Source organism: Heteronotia binoei, chromosome 21 (genome assembly GCF_032191835.1).
Source record: "Heteronotia binoei isolate CCM8104 ecotype False Entrance Well chromosome 21, APGP_CSIRO_Hbin_v1, whole genome shotgun sequence".
Classification (NCBI taxonomy): Eukaryota; Metazoa; Chordata; class Lepidosauria; order Squamata; family Gekkonidae; genus Heteronotia; species Heteronotia binoei.
This window is the reverse complement of record NC_083243.1, coordinates 26,134,386-26,156,957: the sequence shown is the minus strand read 5'-3', so window position 1 is coordinate 26,156,957 and position 22,572 is coordinate 26,134,386. Positions and strand designations below refer to the sequence as shown.

Sequence of the window (22,572 nt, the reverse complement as noted above, 5' to 3'; positions counted from 1 at the left end):
GGAAAGCTCTGCTTGAGACCCAAGACCACCAGGGTTGAAACAGGCCAGCCGAAAGTCCTTCTCCTTGGTCCTGTTAGCCCCCCGCTTGGTTCCAAATTCAAGCTCAGGCCAGTTCCCCTTCTGAGCTAGGCCACAAGGGGTGGGAGAGGCTGGGGGAAGAGGACAGACTGCCCCAAGGTCACCCAGCGAGTTTCCATGGTGGAGTGGGGATTTGATTCAAGTCTGATTCTCTGATGTCTATAGAATGCTGGCTCTTTCTCCATGATCTCCTGATACAATCGCTGTTCCCCGCATGATGCCGAATCTGGGTCCTTTGCCCTCCAAATGCACAGCAATGTACTTTGTGTTGATTAGTTGTAATGACAGATTGAGTTTTCTACGGTTTTGTAATGAACATATACCTCAGTGTTGACAAGGTGAAAGCAGAATGGTCACGGCTTCATCAGTGCCTATTAGCCGGAAGGAATAGATGGAACATTGAGTCTGGGGCAGCGATGCTTTGCATCCTTGGTGCTCGGTGTTGGCGGTGGGGGGGAGTGTGGGAGGGCTTCTGGAGTTATGGCCCCGCTGGTGGACCTCCTGATGGCACCTGGGTTTTGGCCACTATGTGATGGAGTGTTGGGCTGGATGGGCCATTGGCCTGATCCAACATGGCTTCTCTGACTGTGCCAATCACTTAGCAGGAGACTTGTTTATGTAATCCAGAGGTTGCCCTTCTCCCCAGATTGTGCACCTGCCTGCACAGCGAAAGCGTTGTGGAGGTCTTGGGTTGCTGACTGTGATCGCAATCTGTTCTGCATTCATGAAGTAACAGAGCCAGTTTGGTATAGTGGTTAAGTGCATGGACTCCTAACTGGGGGAACCGGGTTTGATTCCCCACTCCTCCACTTGCGCCTGCTGGAGTGGCCTTGGGTTAGCCATAGCTTTCGTAGGAGTTGTCTTTGAAAGGGAAAAAAGCTCTCTCAGCCCCACCTACCTCACAGGGTGTCTGTTGTAAGGGGGGAGGTAGAGGAGATTATGACCGCTCTGAGACTTTTGAGATTCAGAGTATAATGTGGGATATAAATCCAATATCATCATCTTCTTCTTCCCTGCTGTTGCTAGTCTGATGGCCCGTCTTTTTGGAAACAGGCCAAAATCAGACCTAGTTAGTGTCCTTTGAGCCACAGGCCTGTTTGAATCCCAGCTCCTGTATCTGCACCGGATTAGAAACTTGGAATCAGCGTCTGTCTTATGTAACCTGGGTTGAAGCTGGGCTGAGTGAAGAATTCCTGGCTTCAGGGCTGGCTGAATTCCAAAGCCAGGAGGCAACATCTTGCAAAGGCCCCAGCCTCTCTGCCCTGTTGGCCCTCTGGAAGAACTGGTTGGCCCCTGAGTGAGACAGGATGCTAGACTGGATGGACCATTGGTCTGATCCAGCAGGGCTCTTCTTTTGTCAGCATATGCCAAGTTAGGGCAACTGCTGGGCCCAGGGTTTCTGACGGGGGCCACTGCAACAGAGCTCCCCAGCTGCACACTGCTAGGGGGTGGGCACAGTGGCGGTGCTGCCGTACGCACATACCACCCCGTGCTATTAGGCAAAGGATGTACAGTTGGTGTAAAGGCTCACAAATTGGTGGGGGAAGAAAGGACACACGGGCAGGTGGGTGTTCGGGTAGGCTGGAAGGTAGGAATGAGTGGGTGTTCTGGTGGTGGTCAGAGGAAGAGTGGGGGTCCCCAGACGCACCCTGGTTGGGGCTTTCCTAAACCTGGAACAAGAAGAAGAAGAATCATAGAGTTGGAAGGGACCTCTAGGGTCATCTAGTCCAACCCCCTGCACAATGCAGGAAACTCACAAACACCTCCCCCTAAATTCACAGGATCTTCATTGCTGTCAGATGGCCATCTAGCCTGTGTTTAAAAACCTCCAAGGAAGGAGAGCCCACCACCTCCACTGAGGAATCGCTCTAACGGTCAAGAAGAAAAAGACTGTAGATTTATACCCTGCCCTTCTCTCTGAATCAGAGACTCAGAGTGGCTTACAATCTCCTTTACTTGCCTCCCCCATAACAGACACCCTGTGAGCAATGTTCCCTCTAAGCTGTAGAGTCTTGTGAGCAAAAATTCTGCTTTGTGAGCTATTGGCATTAAAGTTGTGAGCTACTGGCATTAAAGTTGTGAGCTACTGCATGAATTAGTGTGCTCTGGGGCCACCCTTCCTTAGCTAAGACAACAAATGTGTGAGCTGGAGGCTAAAAAACTGTGAGCTAGCGCACACTAACTCAGCTTAGAGGGAGCACTGCCTGTGAGGTAGGTGGGGCTGAGAAAGCTCTCACAGCAGCTGCCCTTCCAAAGACAACTCCTGTGAGAGCTATGGCTGACCCAAGGCCTTTCTAGCAGGTGCAAGTGGAGAAGTGGGGAATCAAACACGGTTCTCCCAAGAGTCTGCACACTTAACAACTACACCAAACAGTCCTTCCCCCTGCGCAGGAGCGGATTGGCCATTTAACTTACAGGGAAATTTCCCAGTGGGCCAAGAGCAAACAGAGCCAAACCCCAGGGACTTTGCGCCTGAGCCTCAGGGAGCAATTGGTCCAGCCCGCTCATCAGCAGTGGCAGTTGATGTTGGCTCATGAATTGCCTCCTCTCCATGACTTCCAATTTGGGGGTTGAGGCAGTGGGTGAGCTAATGCCCACTGTCTGCCACACTGAGCGATATGGCCCTGCAGCGCTGGTTGGTAGCACTATGGGGACCACTCAGCTTGGCTTGCTAAAGAACCATTTTCCCTTCCCAGTCAGCCTATTTCTAGCCCCTGTTTTGGCACCCTGAGCACATAAAATCAGTAAGGCCCAAAGTTGAGGGATTGCAAACGAGCGGAATTGTATAAAGCGCTGTGCTACAACTGCATATGGAGCAGAGGTCCATCAGTGGCTATTAGCCACAGCTTATGTTGGAACTCTGTCTGGCTCTGTATTCTTGTGCTTGTGGGGGGGGCATAGTGGAAGGGCTTCTAGCCCCACTGGTGGACCTCTGGCTAGCACTTGGTTTTTTTGGCCACTGTGTGACACGGTGTTGGACTGGATGGGCCATTGGCCTGATCCAACATGGCTTCTCTTATGTGCTTATGCATGCACAGGAAAAATACTGTTAGCTGATAGTTAGCCTCTGGGTATGTGTATGTGTGTCTCAGAGAGAGGCCAACTGTATAACACTCAGACGCTCCCCCATTATCTCCAGAGTCTTGGAGGAATACTAATTCATATGGGGTTGTGCAGTTCAAACGTTTTGTTCTCATAACAACAGGAACATCGGCAAGAACAGCGACAGCACTTGAAGGAAGGGCTGCCTCCAGATGTCTGCTGAGAAGAAAGCATGTTACTGATCTAGGCAGAATTTGCAGGGGAGTCAGATATGCTATCCTGGGGCCAAATCAGGCCCCCGGAGGGCTTATATCAGGCCCCTGGGCAACTGGCGGTTGTCTGCTTCCTTCTCCCTATCTCTTGCTTCCTTCTGCAAAATATCTTGCTCTGCCAGGCTCTCTCAATTGCACAGTAGAGCTACTGGGCCAAGCCTCTCTTCCGTCTATTGGCTGAGGCTCCTCCCCCTCCTGGTCCCCTGTGGAAGGAAGGAAAGAGCCAGAGCTTCCTTTGCCAAGTTCCCTGTATCCCATGGGAGAAATACAAAGAAAGACTGAGTGTTAATATTTTAAAAATGTTTTAAGGTTTTGTTTTTTAAAAAATCTTTGTGTTTGTCTGTGTCCTTTATAAAGTTTATATCTCTGCTACCTAATCATAAATAGGTACACACATGGCCTGGCCCAACCCGACATGGCTTGGCCCGACAAGGTCTCATTTATGTCAGATTCGGCCCTCATGACACCCCTGTTCTACAGGGTATTCTCTGTACAACCATTTTGCACATAGTACTACAGGTGGGAACTCTGTGGCTGGAAGGCTGGTCACAGGTTCTTTCATCACCACATGAATCTTGAGAATTTCAGCTGGTGGTAGAAAGAGTGGTGAAGGCACAGCAAGAGACAACCAGAGGTGGTTTTCTATGGTTGCCAGTCTCCAGGTGGGGCCTGGAAATCTCCTGGAATTTTGATTGAGAAAATGGATTCTCTAGGGAGGGTGGAGTCTATGGCACTATATCCTGCTGAGGCCTTCTACTGCCCAAACCCTGCCCTTCACAGGCTCCACCCCCAAAAATAGGAATTTCCCAACCCAGAGCCAGTTCGGAGTAGTGGTTAAGTGTGCAGACTCTTCCACATACACCTTTCTATGTGATCTTGAGTCAGTCACAGGTTCTCTCAGAGCTGTTCCTCTCGAGCAGTTTCTGTCAGAGCTCTCTCAGTTTCACCTACCTCACAGGGTGTCTGTTGTGAGGAGGGGAAGGGGAAGGAGACTGTAAACTGCTCTGAGACTCCTTTAGGTAGTGAAGGATGGGGCATAAATCCAATATCCTCCTCTTCCTCCTTCAATGACACACACCTGGTGAATTCTAGCAAACTGAAGACTAAAGCACCACAGTATTGGGCAGATTTGCAGAGGGCTAGTTCTGTCAGTGACTTTTTGCCACCATAGCTGTTCAACTTGAATATTAGAGATGGCTAGTTGACTGTTATTGGAAACAGGATGCTAGACTTGAAAGACCAGGCGTTCCCAACATGGTGCCTATAGGCCTTTTGCCCAGGAGGGCTTCTGATCAGCCATTGGAAAGCTGGTTGGGTGTGCAGAGTTTCAAAGAGCTACTTCAGTGACAGCTGCCACTACAACACAAGGATCTTCGCCACGTAACTGAGTTCATTTTAAGAGCCGTCCTGTTAAACAGAGCTTCTGCCTGAAACGTTGAAGAGTTCCCGTTCGAGTTCCACATAAGCTTACTCCCTGACATTTTGTAATTGGTTACACGTCCTGTGGCAGCCATTTTGTAGTTGTGCCTATCACCTGTGTCAGAATCCCAAAGGTGCCCACAGGCTTGAAAAGGTTGGGGGGCACTGCGATAGACCAGAAAGACTCTCTTTGGCAAAAGTTCACCATTTTTTTTTATTTCTTTTTTGAGGCAGGGTTTTGTGTGTGTGGATTTAGCCAGTTGCCTTCTGCTGACAAAGGGGATTGTCCTGTTCCAAAGAACTGCAAGTGCCTGCTATTGGAACAAAAAACCCAGTTCCTAACACTTGATTCTGGACTTGGCATCCACAGAATGTTTGATTAATTCCCAGAGCTAGGCAGCGAGCCAAAGTCTGTCTTAATGGGGGGTTCCTCGAAAGGGAAGAAGAACAGTATCTTCCCTGGTGGTTTAGGAGCAGATTTTCAAAAGGAAGACTATTAAATATGTACAAGAATATCGAGTGGGAAACTAGATCCGTGTGTCAGGCTGTTGCCTTTAGTTTTTCTCTCCGCTCCTGCTGTTTTGACATCCCTTCTGTTTGCTGCTGGGGATGGCTGGGAAGGGAACCAAAGCGGATGTAACGTTAACCCCTCCGGGAAGCAAAACCATGACGCTTTCCAGGATGGTGGAAGTCCCCAGCCGTGCATTTGTGCTTTCTGGGGAGAGACTTTTTAGCGCAGTCTGCTGGTCTCGTGAGCTGCTGGCACCATGCTGCTATTGGCACGGATGGCAGTTGATAGGTAAGAGGGGGCAGTGTGGCAGCAAAATTACAAAGGCCTCATTGTTGCCTCAGCAGAGCAGGGAAGGAGAGGTGAGAATTCAGATGTGTGAATTCAGCATTCCTAGCAGTATCCTCACCCAAAGCTGCCTTATACTGAATCAGACTATTGACCCGTCAAGGTCAGTATTGTCTACTCAGACTGGCAACAGTTCTCCAGAGTCTCACCTAGAGGTCTTTCGCATCACCCACTACCTAATCCTTTAAATGGAGATGCCAGGAATCAAACCTGGGACCTTCTGCACACCAAGCAGAGGCTCTTCCACTGAGCCACAGCCCCTCCTACTGGGAGAACTACGAAGAAATTAGTGAAAATGCTCAGGGGGCATGGAAGTGTTTTTTAGATATGTGGCATGGAGTGCAAAAAACAAATTACGGTAGTTTCAATTTATAGAGAAGCCCTATCCCTGAATACACACTGTTCGACAGGGCTTAGGAAAAGTATCCTTTTTGTTTCGTCGTATTTCAGGCTTCTGAGTAGAGAGAGATCATATTTTTAAAATTTCATTTATATCCTGCCTTTCTCCCCAATGCAGACTCATATAGGTTTACATCATTCTCCTTTCCTCCACGTTACCCTTCCAGCTATTCTGTGAGGTTGGTTAGGCCACAAACGTTTGACAGGACCAAGGTCACCCAGGCCGGCTTGACACTGTAACCGCCACATCACACTGGCCCTGTGTGAAAAACGTTATTTGATGTGAGGAGGGAAAAACCTGAGGGCAGGTGTGTTTTTGTGAAGAATGTTTTTCCTTCTTCAAGCGCAGTGGAGAATTGGAAATTTTTGGAGTGCTAGGGTTGGGGGGAAGCTTCCACCAAGACATTCTCTCTTTTGGAATAAATGGCAGTGCTTTTTAAGACAAGCTTTTACTCACTCAAAATGAATAATTGAACTTTTTTGTGTAAGACTGTGACGTTAGACAGGGCAGCCATAAAGGAACTGGAAAAGATCCTGAAGGGTAAGGATGTGTCTGCTGACCAAGTTTATGACAATTTATTTACACCATAGTATTCCCCATTGCAGCTCCTTGGCGCAGAGTGGTAAAGCTGCAGTACTGCAGTCCTAAGCTCTGCTCATGACCTGAGTTCAATCTTGGCGGAAGCTGGGTTCAGGTAGCCGGCTCAAGGTTGACTCAACCTTCTATTCTTCTGAGGTCGGTAAAATGAGTACCCAGCTTGCTGCGGGGGAACTGTAGATGATGGGGGAAGGCAATGGCAAACCACCCCGTAAAAGGTCTGCTGTGAAAACATTGTGATGTGACGTCACCCCAGAGTTGGAAACTACTTTTACTATTTGCCATTACTGTGAATGGGTGTGAAAGTTGGACAGTTAAACTCTTCTTCCGTTGCCCAACTAAGTCAGGATTGTAGCTCCAACTAGTACTTTGTGGCTCTGTTTATACATAACACAACGTTTTTTGGTTTGTTCCTTCTGTGCTGGTTTGTCATTGAGCTGGATCCTGGGTTTCCAGTTGCTCTAATCTGGGTTGGCTTCCCAGATGGTGGTTCCATCACGTTTCTTGTGCTGTACTTCCCTTTATCTAGGTTGTATGCAGGAGCTATGGTAAGGAGGAAAGAAAAGAAACAGGATTAAACTTGGTGACCTGTATTTGGTGCCCTGCTCTGGATGGCCCAGGCTAGCCTGATCTTGTCAGATCTCAGAAGCTGAGTAGGATCGGCCCCAGTTAGTGCTTGGGTGGGATTTTATTGGCCAGTTTTATTGGCAGGGGTTGACCCAAGAACTGCTGTAAATATTAAGTTTTTGTTCTTTGAAATAAAAATAGGGGCTGAGAGAACATCCTGTTTAATTTACTCAGATTCTTACCCTTAAACTGTTAAGATTTACTAGGATGAATGAGGTACACAGAGAGCTGATGTGGGCAAAAGTCAGTCACCATGGGCACTTCCACACACACTACATAATGAACTTTCTGTCCACTACAACTGGATTTTGCTGTGCGAAATGGCAAAAATCCACTTGCAAACGGTCACAGAAATGGATCGAAACTGCTTTATTTACATGTGTGAAAGCAGTGTTTCTTCTTCCTGCTTCTGTATGGCTTATGGGCCATAATAAAGCCCAACTAGTTGAATGGGAGACCACAAAGGAAACTGCGGTTGCTATGCAGAGGCAGGCAATGGCAGACCACCTCTGCTCATCTTGTACCTTGAAGACCCTATGGCAAAGGTCACCATGGTGCCTGGCGACCTTTTCTGGCACCCGCTAAGTGTTTTTAGAAAGTGGGCGAGGCCAGATGGGGCTTTTGCCCAGAAAGAGATTTGATTGGCTGTGCAGATTTAAAAAAAAAATCACCACAGCACAGGGACCTTTTGTAGCTGGCTCCAACTCCTGAAGCAGCCATTTTGTGGCAGCCATTTTGTATCTGCCCTCACCAACCTGTGTCAGCATCCCAGAAGTGCCTGTAGGCTCAAAATTTGGAGACCCCTCCCCTACAGACTTGCCAGAAGTTGGCTGAATTAACAGTGCTGTACATGCACGCCCATCTGCATTGGAATATCACTAACTGTGGCTAACACACCAGACTGTAGTTTCATATCCTAGTTTGACTTCCCCTCATGCTTTGCTTTCAGACAACCGCACAGATGGTTTCATGTGTCTGGTATAAACAGAGCACGCAAAAGAGCTGTGCAGATGTGTTTATACGTTTTGTTTAATTGTTTTAAATAATATGTTTGTGTGTATTTAAACTCTGTTTGTAATGTCTGAAAAGTGTTTTTCATCTTGTGATGTTCGCCACCTTGGAGACTCTGTACTGGGTGGAAAAGCAGAATAGAAATGTTTTAAATAAATAGCCAGTTTGCAAGAAAGACTGTCCGCTACTTAAAGGTGTTTTAATTGATTAATTGTCTTGCTTTTAATCAGGGCCTGTTGGCGGTACCAGTTTAAATATGGATAAATCAGTTCAAAAAGGAGTTTACTCTTTCCATTTAAACCATGCAGCTCCGGTTTTAGAAACCCCTCAATAATGTTAAACATTTCTATAGTCTTTCAAAGTGTTTCACATGCTTATAATTTTTTTTGAGCCCCCACAACATCTCTGTAAGGTAGGCCCCTCATAATTACCTCCTCCCACAATGCAAGTGAGGCTGAAAGACTGAAGCCAGCCTTATGAACTTCGCAGCAGAAGCAAGATTTGAACAGGGATCCCTAGGACTGTAACCTGTTCCCTTTGCTGTAATGCTCAGCTTTGCAGTTAATGGCCAGGTAAACGTTCCCTGACTGGTACATTGTTTCAAATCCAAAGTTTAGAAATAGGGTAGTTCTGATCTGGATGGCTCAGGCTAGCCCCATCTCATCAGATCTTGAAACTAAGCAGGGTTGGTCTGGTCAGGATTTGGATGGAAAACCAGCAAGGAAGTCCAGGGGTTCCTACACAGAGACTGGTTCCTCCCTAGCAGTTGCTCTGCTTCTGGGCTTCTGCTTTCCCTGGCTCAAGTGATCAGTTCCCCACCAGTTGCTGCACAGGCACATTTTGATCCACAGCTCCCTCCAGTTTCCCTTGCGGCTTCCGGAACTCTAAAAAGCAAGAGCAAGAAGCCGTGAGGGAAATTAGATGGATCAAAATGTGCCTGTGCAGCAACTAGTGGGGCATTGATCATTTGAGCTGGGGAACGCAGAAGTCTGGGGGCAGAGCAACTGCTAGTGAGGAATTGGTCAGAGTCAGGCAATGGCAAACCATTCTGAACATCACTCACTTTGGAAACCCTACCCAGTTGCCTTTCCACCACTGCCAGAATTTAGAAAAACCTAGATGTTAGGTGTGTGTTGTTTCCTTTTCCCGTATGCAGTACAAATTACACAATCTGTGCTTGTTTTTATTTCGTTTTTATTTGTAAAAAACATTTACAGGACCCAGGGCAGCCTACAATGCAAATAATAACAAAATACATAAAAGCACAGGTCAAAATTAATAATTTAAAACTGCTGGTAGGCAGAAGTGAAAATCCAATGCTTTCATGAATAAAACTATCTTCAGCTGCTTTCTAAAGCTCGAGAGTGAGGGGGCTGGGCACACCCGTGGAGGTTGTGCCATAATCATGGGGCTGCCACTGAAAAGGCCCTATCAGCCAGGGTTCTTTAACTGACTGGTCCATTAAGAGGGCCTCTCCTTGCGTTCATTGTTCTTGGGCAGGAACATATGGGAGAAGACAGTGCTTCAGATATCCTAGTTCCCAAGCCACTGTTTTGTTGTCAGCCTGTCTGTAGCAGGGATGAGCTGCAGTAGGCAGAGAGCAAGCATGCTTGTTGACGCTCCCAGGAAGTCGCACGGTTCAGATGTCCACTCTTCCCGTTTCAGATGTTGCCCTTATATATGCCCCCTTTTGTTTTAAGAAGCACTTCTTCTCAAGGACTGCACTCTTCTTCTTTTCAGGTACAGGAAGTGGTTCCCTCTCTCATGCTATAATCCGGACCATCTCTCCAACGGGGCATCTGTACACAGTGGAGTTTCATCAGCAGAGAGCGGAGAAAGCCATTGAGGAGTTCAGAGAGCACCGGGTGGACCACTTGGTGACCGTGAAGAACCAAGATGTCTGCAAAATGGGGTTTGGAGTCTCTGATGTTGCCGATGCAGTGTTTCTGGATATTCCGTCGCCGTGGGAAGCGATTGGGCATGCCAAATCGGCTCTGAAACAGGAAGGTAAGTTTTTTGTTGTGGCTCTTTAGGCAAAATCAGAGAGGCTGTGTTACCAAATAAACCAGTGATGGTGAACCTTTTAGAGACCGAGTGCCCAAACTGCAACCCAAAACCCACTTATTTATCGCAAAGTGCCAATTTAACCTGAACACTGAGGTTTTAGTTTAGAAAAAAAACAACTCATAGTGAAATTAACAAACGGAAAGAACATTTGGTTTGGATAGTATTTGCTTAGGAAACCAACAAAATAGTAACATGTCAGAATGGGAGAATGATGGTGAGAGTGTCATAAGGCAATAAATGGAGGCTGTTCATTGCTCTGTTGCTTGCAGGTCTGGGTTAAACTGAGAACATGCCTTTCCCAGAGGTGTTCCTGTCCACCTAATTTGCTTTTGAACATGTAACATACATTATAAACATCATTCAAGTTTGCCATTAGGAAAAAAGAATACATTAAAATATAGTGTGTTTAGTAGGAACTGGTGGTTAGGGTGTCCAAATCAGATCTGGGAGGTCCTGATTAATATGCGCACTCTGCCCCGGCAGCTTACTGGGAAACCTTGAACCAGTAATATACTCTGAGTTAACCCACCTCATAGGTTCATTGTGAGGATAAAAGAGAAGGGGAGAGTGTGTCAAACCACTTCAGTGTCCTTTTGGGGAGGAAGGCAGGGGATACATGATCTTAGTTCTTAAATTCAGTTGATGAAAGGGGTCAACTGATTTATATGGCTAAATCTGAGTCCAGCAGCACCTTAGAGAACAAGGTTTTTGAGAGTCAAAGCTCCTTTTATCTAACTGAGGGAGCTCTAATGCTGGAAAGCTTGTGCCCCCTCCCCCCAAATCTTGTTGGTCTCTTAAGGTGCTCCTCGGCTTGAATCTAGTTGTTCTACTATAGACCAGCACGGCTACCCTTGGAAACTTCAGGGATAGCCGGAATTGTATTAATGATTTGAAATGTATTAATGATTATCAATGATTTGGTTGAAGGACTAGAGGGATGCTTATTAAATTTGCAGATGATGCTAAATGGGAGGGGCTGCAAACACAGAAGACGACAGAAACAGGATACAGGATGACCTTGACAAGCTGGAAAACTGGGCTAAAATCAATAAAATTAATTTTAACAGGGATAAATGTGAAGTTCTGTGTTTAGGTAGGGAAAAAAATCCAATGCATGGTTATAGGAGGGGGGAGACTTCTTAGCAGTAGTATGTGCGAAAAGGATCTCAGGGTCTTAGTGGATCATATGCTGAATATGAGTCAACAGTGTGATGCGGTGGCTAAAAAGGCAAATACAATTTTGGGCTGTATCAACAGAAGTATAGTGTCCAGATCACGTGATGTGTTGGTATCGCTTTACTCTGCACTGGTAAGACCTCACCTGGAGTATTGTGTTCAGTTTTGGGCACCACATTTTAAGAAGGATATAGACAAACTGGAATGGGTCCAGAGGAGGGCGACGAAGATGGTGAGGGGTCTGGAGACCAAGTCCTATGAGGAAAGGTTGAAGGAGCTGGGGATGTTTGGCCTGGAGAGGCAGTGGCTGAGAGGTGATATGATCACTATCTTCAAGTACTTGAAGGGCTGTCTTCTAAAGGATGGTGTGGAATTGTTTTCTGTGGCCCCAGAAGATAGGACCAGAACCAATGGGTTGAAATTAAATCAAAAGAGTTTCCGGCTCACATTAGGAAGAACTCCGAGGGCCTGATTCAGCCCCTGGGCCTCAGGTTCGACACTCCTGGTCTAGGGTCAGCCTTGCATGCATTTTCCAGTGAATATTGTAACAATCAAGAATACTACAGACTTAGCTGTTTTAGATAAAACAAAGCTGCAGTTAAAAAGAAAATATTGCCAGGTTGTGCATTGGGCAGAAAATATGGAACTTAGGGAAAAGGAAGAAAGAAAAGAAATGTAAAACCTCCTGGTTTCCTCTGCATGCAGTGCTGCTGTTACTTGTACTGGGCTGTTATCTTCTTTGAGTCATGTCATTCTTGTACTAAAATGCTAGGCCTGTTGTTGCTAAGATCCCTTAAGACTTTTTTTAAAAGGCAGGTGGGGGTGGGGAAGGGATGAGAGCTTCAGGTTTGCAGTAAGAGAATGGCAGCAGGAAAACATCTCTCTCCCACAGGTTTTTCCTTTGATGGCCACAGTTGTTGGCATGTGCAGAATATTAAAAAAAAGCTTAGTGAACTTCTGTCAGGCGTATTCTAGCTGAGCTGCAAGTGTGGGGGAAGGCATAGTAACATAACTGGGGGGAGGGGAGAGGAGAATAAGCGCTCCCTGACATTTTGTCAAGAGAGGACGTGTGCGTAGAGAGTTACAGTTTTGAGAAATCTTTCATGCTGATGGCTGAAGCTGGAATGGAACGCTGGCTAAACTGTTACTCAGCTTTAGGGAACGTGGGTTTTGCAAGATAAATGTTTGGGGTCGGCATTGCACCATCAGGAGCAGACTGGCCATTTAACTTACAGGGAAATTTTCCAGGCGGGCCATCAGTAGCCAAGAGAAAGCAAACAGAGCCAAGCCCCCAGTACTTGCCACGCAGGGCTTTTTTTTGTAGCAGGAACTCCTTTGCATATTAGGCCACACACCCCTGATGTAGCCAATTCTCCAAGAGCTTACAGGGCTCTTAGTATAGGGCCTGCTATAAGCTCCAGGAGGATTGGCTACATCAGAGGGGTGTGGCCTAATATGCAAAGGAGTCCCTGCTACACAAAAAAGCCCTGCTTACCAGATGGATGAAATTCCTATAAGAGAATTGGCCATGGCAAGATAGATAGAATTTTTCATCTTCTATGAATCATGAACATAGGATGTTGCCTTATACCAGTCATACCATTAGTCAGTTGTTCATCTTCTGTGAACCTTGGATGGCTCACAGAAAGTTGCCTTATGCTAGCTGTCCCAAAAGTGGTCCCCACAGGCACCATGGTGCCCACCAACACTCTTTTCTGGCTCCTGCTAAGTGTGGGGATTTGATAAGCAACGCTTCTGATTGACTATTGGAGATTTGATTGGCTGTGCAGATTTTTTAAATGTTGCTTTGGCGGCAGCTGCCACCCAAGCACAAGGATCTACTCTGTGTTATTGAAATGTAGCTGTGGCAGCCATTTTGTAGCTGGCTCTACCTCCTGAAGCAGCCATCTTGTGGCAAGCATGTTGTTATTGCACCTTCTGTCCCATGTCAGAATTCCAAATGTGCCCATAGGCTCAAAACGTTTGGGGGCTCTTATCTGATATCAATCAGACCATTGGTCTGTGAAGGTCAGTTTTGTCTGCTCTGAGCAGCAGCTGCTCTCCGGGTGCTCCAACGGGAAGCTTTTCACATCACCTCCTGCCTGACCCTTACGAGAATATCATCATAATCGTCGTCGTCATCATCTGGCGTTGTGTGTAGAATAGTCAGGAGATCCTAAGATTGTCTGGTAGCCAGAATTTCTAGCTCTTTTAGCGTTATGCACCATTATGTGGCAAGTTAGAGAGCCAGTTTGGTGTAGTGGTTAAATGTGTGGACTCTTATCTGGGAGAACCGAGTTTGATTCCCCACTCCTCCACTTGCACCTGCTGGAATTGTCAGACGCAGAGTCAAGAAAAGACAATTGAAGTTCAAGATCTTTATTCCAGCTTCATGGGCATACACACGTGTTGTCGGAACTGACCTCTCTGTCAGTTCCCCCAACTTATAAACCTTTGCCCTGACCATTATAATTTAAGCCAAAGCGCACCAAGCAAAAGCGAGGGTTTTGTGCGGGGTTTTTGCAAAGCTCTCATCATTGCAAGTGCTCGCTATCAGTTCATGGTTCACATCTCCTCCAGCTCTTAGCCTTGGTTACCTAGCTACTAGCCCATTCCCAGACATGCCATCCTCCCTCCAGATAAGCAACAAGTTACGCTTATATCAAAGGCATAGCAAGCACAGCATAGCATTGTATAATTGGATACACATGACAAGAGGAACAAGATGCAGTGACTCTTGACAGGAATGGCCTTGGGTCAGCTATAGCTCTGGCAAAGGTTGTCCTTGAGAGCTCTCTTAACCTCACCCACCTTACAGGGTGTCTGTTGTGGGGGGAGAAGACAAAGGAGATTGTAAGCCTCTCTGAGTCAGAGAGAAGGGCAGGGTATAAATCTGCAGTTTTGAAGACAAGAGACATTTCAGAGGCAAGAAACATTTTGAAGGCAAGAGGTTTGCCTCTGCGTCATGACCCTGGTATTCCTTGGAAGCCACCCTTCCAAATACTAGCTAAGGCTGCCGCTTCTTACCGTCCAAGATCTGACAGGATCTGGCTAGCTTGGGCTATCCAGGTCAGAGCCTCACAACCAGAGAGGGCAGGAATTGAACCCAATGCCTAATGCATGCAAAGCAGCTGTTCCGCCACTGAGCCATGGTCCCTTCCCTGACAAGCGATGATGCAGTGTCGAGATAACTTTAATGCTGCAGGGAGCAAAAGTACAGAATGTCCTACTGGTAGCTTTGTGTGCCATTTCTTTCTTCATGGGGGCAGTGCAAATCACTAATGCACATGGCGCAGCACCCTTCTCTTATTCATATGCTCCATAATGCTCTTGTCGCTTTTCCACACGGTGTTGAATTATTAGGGGCTAAATAATTTAGTAGACCTAGCTGAACATTTCCATGACGAGACGCGTCTGGTGGTTCTCTTGAAAACCACTGTCGGTAGGGTACTTGAGACACCCAGCAGGGACTCTGCAACGTGTTCCGCCAGGAGGGCTGCACTGAAAATACATCTTGGGCTAGAAGGCAGAAGGTTTTACATATTTGATTTGCATAATAGGCAAACTGTCTTCTTTTCTAATCGCACAAGATGCCAGAGTTGCCGTTGGTGAACATTCTGTGTTTGTTTTTCTGAACTGTGAGAAATCTGAATTGGTCCTCGAACCGACTTGACACCTTTACGCCTGGATCCCCACATTCAGAGTTGGTTTCCCCTGTACTGCCCCCCCCATCTCGTGTGAAGGCAGATGGGAAACCCAGATTCGAACCCCTGCTCTATTATGGAAGCTCGCTGGGTGATCTTGGGCCAGTCACAGACTTGCTGCCTAATCTACCTAACAGGGTGGTTGTGAGGATTAAACGGAGAAGAGGAGAATGATGTAAGCTGGTTTGGGTTCCCATTGGGGAGGAAGGCAGAATTTAAATACAGTAAATAAATAAAAGAGATCGTTTGCCAATTAAATACTACAAATGGTATGCCATTGGCTGCCTCTGTGTAGCAGCCCTGGACTTCCTGCGTGGTCTCCCATCCAAGTAATAACCAGAGTCGACTCTCCTTAGCTTCCAAGATCTGATGAGATCATGCTAGCCTGGGCTTGCTTTAATTCCTCCTTGCAAGATACCAGGTTTGTTTAGGGTAACTAGCAGTCTTGCTGTGCATTGCATCCCCAACAGAAAAGATCAGTTGCAAACTTCAGCTTTATGGCTTTGACTTGCAGAGCATATTTTCTCTCTCCCCGCCCCCCCTCCATCTCAAGGGGTCCAACTTTGCATGGCTTAGATGTGCCAGTATAAAATCACTAGACGTTCTGCATTTTGATCTAGGATTCTTGTATGTAGTTCATGGAAGCGAAATATGCTAGGAACATAAATTAGAACTTTGGCGTGCCCACCTGTTCTCTTCTGCCGTTCTCTCTTATGCACACAAACACACTGCTCTTTCCCTTCAGGAACGGGCTGAAATTCTTCTGTCAAAACCAAGAGCCCCTTTTCCTCCACCTAAACTGCAGTAAAAATTCTCACTCAGACAGAGCTGCAGGCAGCTCCAATGGTCCAAAGAAGAATGTTTTTTCAAAGTCACACCCTATTTTTTTTTTTAAATGAGGACCAACCAAAATAAACAGCAAACATCATGCAATCTTGTGTGTGTAGTGCCATCAAGTTGCTCCTATTTTATGACAAGAAATTCAGGTGGGTAGTCGTGTTGGTCTGTAGCAACAGGACAAAGCCTGGCACCTTTAAGACCAGCAAAATTTTATTCCAGGTATAAGCCTTCATGTGCATGCATACGCCTTTAGATACTTCTGTTTCATTGTATCTGAAGAAGCGTGCATGCGGACAAAAGCTTATACCTGGAATAAAACTTTTTTGGTGATAAAGGTGTCACTGGAATCCAACTTTGTCCCTGTGAATTAAAAAGGTAAAGGTAGTCCCCTGTGTAAGCACCAGTCGTTTCCAACTCTGGGGTGACTTTGCATCATGACATTTTCACAGCAGACTTTTGACGAGGTGGTTTGCCATTGTCTTCCCCAGTCATCTACTCTTTGAGACACCCAGCCTGTGAATTAATATCCTCTAAAACACCCTATCATCATCAGCCATTCTCAGGTCTTGTCGATGTCTTTAATGCGGTGTCGTCTACATATCTCAAATTGTTATATTTATGTTTGCGGTAATGGAAAAAATTAATTTAGGGGAACAATTTATAAAAATGACAAGAGCAATATATACAGATCAGCATGCAAAACTGTGTATAAATGCAGACCTTACCAAAGAATTGAAAGTGAGTAAAGGAACAAGGCAAGGATGCCCGCTATCACCATTGTTGTTTATAATGACCCTTGAAATTCTGTTACAACAAATTCAAAAAGATGAAGAAATAGAAGGTCTAAAAATCAGAAGATTCTCTTATAAATACAAAGCTTTTGCAGATGATATAGTGTTCATAATAGAGAATCCGATTCAAGTGTCACCATTGCTGTTAGCTAAGATAAAAGAGTACGGAGAACTAGCAGGATTATACATAAATAAGGAGAAATCGAAATTCCTTTGTAAAAACATGCAACTAAATAAAATAAAAGAACTACAAAAGGTGACGGGTTGTGAAGTCACAACCAAAGTTAGGTACCTTGGAATAGAGATAACAATGAAGAACATTGATTTATTTAAAAACAATTATGAAAAACTGTGGTGTAAGATGGACAAAGATTTGATGAAATGGAATAAGCTCAACTTGTCTTTACTGGGCAGGATAGCTGCAATTAAAATGAATATTTTGCCAAGGATAATGTATTTGTTTCAAACCATCCCGATTGTAAAAGATGCAAAACAATTTAACAAATGGCAAAGGAAAATTTCTGATTTCATTTGGGCCGGAAAGAAACCAAGGATAAAGATGAAGATCTTAACGGATGCCAAAGAGAGAGGAGGTTTCCAACTTCCTGATCTAAGATTGTATCACGATGCAGTTTGTTTGACATGGATAAAAGATTGGATAATGCTGTTAGACAAAAAACCTTTATGGTTAGAAGCTCACGGAAATAGATTCGGCTGGCATGCGTACATGTACTATGGGAAGAATAAAATGGATGGTTTTTTCTCTCACCATTATGTCAGAAATACTTTATTAAGTACTTGGATAAAATACAAGAAATACGGGGACGAGAGAAAACCGCTATGGATAGTGCCAGCAGAAGTAATAAAAATAACAGCTGAATCTGAAGAAAAAAGAGAAATGTCATATAATCAACTGCTTAAGATTCAAGGAGACAAAATTGAATTAAAAACCTCAGAAGAGTTAAATAACAATTATAATTGGTTTCAAATGCAACAAATTAAAAGCTTGATGGAAAATGACATAAAATCAGAGGGAATTAGACGAGAACAAACAGAACTGGAAAGGGTCTTGCTAGGTGACAATGAAAAATTGATATCAAAAGTATATAAGTTATTATTGAAATGGTCTACAGAAGAAGAAGTAGTAAAGTCTCAAATGGTCAAATGGGCAATCAATGTGAACAGAGAAATACAAATGGATGCATGGGAGCACCTTTGGAAGAACTCAATGAAGATATCAACTTGTCAAAGTATCAAAGAGAACTGTTTTAAGATGATGTATAGGTGGTATATGACTCCGAAAAAATTGGCTAAGATAAGTAAGAAAATGTCGGATAGATGTTGGAAATGTAAAAAACATGAAGGTTCTTTCTTCCATATGTGGTGGACATGTGAAAAAGCGAAAGAATTCTGGAAGATGATACAACAAGAAATCTCCAAAATTTTGGGCTACGATTTTAAGAAAATTGCAGAGACGTTTTTACTTGGATTACAATTAGAAAAATTTCCAAAAGAAGATAGGACTCTAATTTGGTACCTGTTATCAGCTGCTAGGACTTTATACGCGCAGCTTTAGAAGCAAGAAAAAATACCAGAGAAATGGGATTGGACCATGAAAGTTTTATCGTGGTGTGAAATGGACAAATTAACTAGAACACTAAGAGACTATGATTTAGAGATATTCAAAAGGGAGTGGAGAAAATTTAAAGGATATATGGAGAAAACTTGGAAAGTAAAGAAACATTGGACAATTTTTTAGTTGTAAGAATATATATATTGAACTTTGAGCAGTTAGAAGTGCCTTTAGTATTGGTTTGAATTTATAACCTCGGGGAAGTTAACATTGGCGGGAGGGGGGATGGAAATGTCATATGGGTTAATGCAAAAAAAAAAATTAAGAAATAGTTAAGTTTTGTAACCATATGCTACCAATAAATTGTTAAAACACTCAAATTGTTATATTCCTTCCACCAGTTTTCACTCCCTTTTCATCTAAATCGAATCCACTTTTCCTTATATGTTCTGCATACAGATTGAAGAGGTAGGGAGATAAAATGCATTCTTGTCTGTCACTTTTGCCAAGTGGAAACTCTGAGAGCCAGTTTGGTGTAGTGGTTAAGTGTGCGGACTCTTATCTGGGAGAACTTCCTGGCAGTTAGAGCGGTTCCTCACTGGAATAGGCTTCCTCAGGAGGTGGTGGGCTCTCCTTCCTTGGAGGTTTTTAATCAGAGGCTAGATGGCCATCTGACAGCAATGCTGATCCTGTGAACTTAGGGGGAGGTATTTGTGAGTTTCCTGCATTGTGCAGGGGGTTGGACTAATGTCCCTGTGGGACCCTTCCAACTCCATGATTCTATGACATCAATTTATATCCTACAAAAATCATTCATATGGTCAGTTGAAAGGCTCTAATAAGGTGCAACTCTTAATTCACTTCTAGATATTGGATTTATATCCCGCCCTCCACTCCGAAGAGTCTCAGAGCGGCTCACAATCTCCTTTACCTTCCTCCCCCACAACAGACACCCTGTGAAGTGGGTGGGGCTGGAGAGGGCTCTCACAGCAGCTGCCCTTTCAAGGACAACCTCTGCCAGAGCTATGGCTGACCCAAGGCCATTCCAGCAGCTGCAAGTGGAGGAGTGGGGAATCAAACCCGGTTCTTCCTAGTGTTGAGCTGGAAACTCTTCTGATTTAATTTCAACCCATTGGTTCTGGTCCTACCTTCTGGAGCAACAGAAAACAATTCCGCACCATCCTGTATATGACAGCCCTTCAAGTCCTTGAAGATGGTGATCATATCACCTCTCAGCCACCTCCTCTCCAGGCTAAACATGCCCAGCTCCTTCAACCTTTCTTCATAGGACTTGGTCTCAATATAGGACTTGGTCTCAGTATAGTTGTTTGGCTTAGTTATTGGTTCACTGTTAATCTTTATCTTTGTTTCTACTTCTTTCTGTGATGCTCTCTGTTGTCCTACCCACCTGGAGGGCGGCAACTCTAAAAGCGAGACAAGAGGGCAAAAAAGATGTAGAGGAGTAATGATATGAAAGCTTCTGTTTGGAATCCTGATCTAGGTGACCTGTAGGCAGGGGTGGAATTCTAGCAGGAGCTTCTTTGCATATTAGGCCACACCTCCCTGGTGTAGCCAATCCTCCAAGAGCTTACAAGGCTCTTTTTTGTAAGCTCTTGGAGGATTGGCTACATAAGGAGTGTGTGACTTAATATGCAAAGGAGCTCCTGCTAGAATTCCATCCCTGCCTGTAGGTGTGTTAAGATTCGGAGCGGTGCTCCTCCTAAAAGACTGAAGGCACCATCTGATCAGTGCTCCACATCATCTCCTTGTTAATCTGTCACCACCCCACCCCTGGGAGATCACATAACAATTATTTGAAAGTGGGTGTTAATTTCTAATTTACACATTCCATAAATCCTTAACAAGACCAGAGAGGGTTTCTCCCCCCCCCCCCGCCCCGTAAGTGATTCAGAAATAGCTGTGCTTCATTATTTGAACAGGCGGAGGGTTAATGGTCTGTTCTGTTGCCACTGGCGTGCCCCAGATTGCTTTGACCTCCCTCTCCCCATTCTTTTTAACAACCTGTCATGTTACCGCAGGGCTTTGAGGTTTGCGGTTGGAGTAGAAAGGCCTGTTTTGTTGCTCTTGGCGGGCAGGAGGGGTATGGACAGCCGTGTGGCTTTGGAGGGCGGCTGGGCTTCCTTGCCGGCCAGGCTGTTTCCTCTGACAGCAGCCACGCTGTCTTGCCCGTGGAAGATCTGCTGCAGTGCAGATCTTGCTTCATCTCCGAAACCTGCACTGACTCCCCGCCCCCCCTCCCCAGCTTCTCTTTTCAGCATCTGCTGATAAATACATTCTGATGCAGAGGTAGCTGTACCCAGCGTCTGACCTTGGGTGGTTGTTGTTGTTTTTGACTGGATATCTTATTAAAGTCCTTTAGGCTGTTTTTTTTCCCCCAAAGAGGAGGAGAGCAAGAGGCTCCCTACGGCTGGGCTCAGCTGTATATATATATAGATATATTTTTAAAGATGGAAATACAAATTGCTTGCTGCCTCGGCTGTAGGGTCTGTTCCATTAGCCTTAGGAGACAACTTCCTGAATTTAATTCGTCTCCCCGACCCCCCCCCCCCCCCCGACCCAAAGTGAACAAAACTGAAAGTTTAGGACACTCTCAGAGGTCGCAATGACCTCTTGATCTGTGGCTGGCAGGAATACATGCTCACAATCACCCCTTGTCTCTCTCCTCTTGCACATGAGGTCCAAAGTAGGGCTTTTTTTGTAGCAGGAACTCCTTTGCATGTTAAGCCACACACCCCTGATGTAGCCAATCCTGCTGGAACTTACAGTAGGCCCTGTGCGAAGAGCCCTGTAAGCTCTTGGAGGATTGGCTCCATCAGGGGTGTGTGTGGCTTAATATGCAAAGGAGTTCCTGCTACAAAAAAAGCCCTGGGTGCAAGTGAATGCTTCCTCTTGAATTGAGATCCAGTTTGCCACAGGGGCAGTTTGTGGGTGCCTGGGATAATATGGCTATCATCAAATGGTGAAGGGGAGGATGTGGCAAGCCATTTTTGGGTTCCCCCTTGGGGAAGAAAGTGGAGGTGTCTAAATGAAGTAGGTAAATAAATAAAGTGGCACAGTTGGAGTTGGGTGAGCCCCATGGCGCAGAGTGGTCAGCTGCAGTACTGCAGTCCAAGCTCTGCTCATGACCCGAGTTCGATCCCAGCAGAAGCTGGGTTCAGGTAGCCGGCTCAAGATTGACTCAGCCGCCTATCCTTCCGAGGTCGGTAAAATGAGTACCCAACTTGCTGGGAGGAAAGCGTAGATGACTGGGGAAGGCAATGGCAAACCGCCCCGTAAAAAGTCTGTCAGGAAAACGTCATGATGTGACGTCACCCCGTGGGCCGGTAATGACTCGGTGCTTGCACATGGGACTACCTTTTTCCTTGCTCCCTGAAAATCAGGATTCTAATGTGGGTTCAAAACCTGTTCCAAATTGCCCAGACATCTGCGTGGCCGCACCACGGCACAGGAGAGTTCAATTCAAGGTTTTGGAAACCAGGAAGTTTTCAGTTGCACCCAGTACACGAAGTGAGAGTGGGGGACAGGTTCACGCTCTTCACAAACAAACCGAGGTTTGTCTTGACATCTTTATGTGATCATAAGTGGCGTTCATGAAGTTGCCATCCTCCTAATGGGAACTAGGGACCTCCTGGAATGACAATGAATTTCCATGCAGCAAAAATCAGTTCCCCTGGAGAAAATGGCTGCTTTGGACGGTGGACTCTATGGTAGGGGTGGCCAACGGTAGCTCTCCAGATGTTTTTTGCCTACAACTCCCATCAGCTCCAGCCAGCATGGCCAATGGCTGGGGCTGATGGGAGTTGTAGGCAAAAAAACATCTGGAGAGCTACCGTTAGCCACCCCTGCTCTATGGCATTATATCCTGTTGAAGTCTCTTCCCTAGCTCCACTCCTAAATCTCTAGGCATTTCCCAATCCAAAGTTGGGAGTCCTAGACAGTCCACTGTGAGATCATGAATTTGTTTTGTGTCCCACCTTTTCTCCAAGGACGTCAGGGGAGTAAAAAGAATCCTGCCTTCTTCCATTTTATCCTCACAATCAAGTTAGGGTGGTTAGGTAGGTTAGGCTGAGAGAACACGACTGGCCCAAGATCACCCTG

General features: G+C 45.6%; 1 protein-coding gene across 1 annotated transcript in view; it reads left to right on the top strand.

Annotated features, from left to right (window-relative positions):
• Positions 1-22,572, top strand: part of TRMT61A (tRNA methyltransferase 61A) — a 64,636-nt gene that overhangs the window by 22,711 nt on the left and 19,353 nt on the right. The window contains exon 3 of the mRNA XM_060262750.1: positions 10,043-10,309. Within this exon, the coding sequence (XP_060118733.1) occupies positions 10,043-10,309 (267 nt within the window). The remainder of the gene's footprint in view (positions 1-10,042; positions 10,310-22,572) is intronic.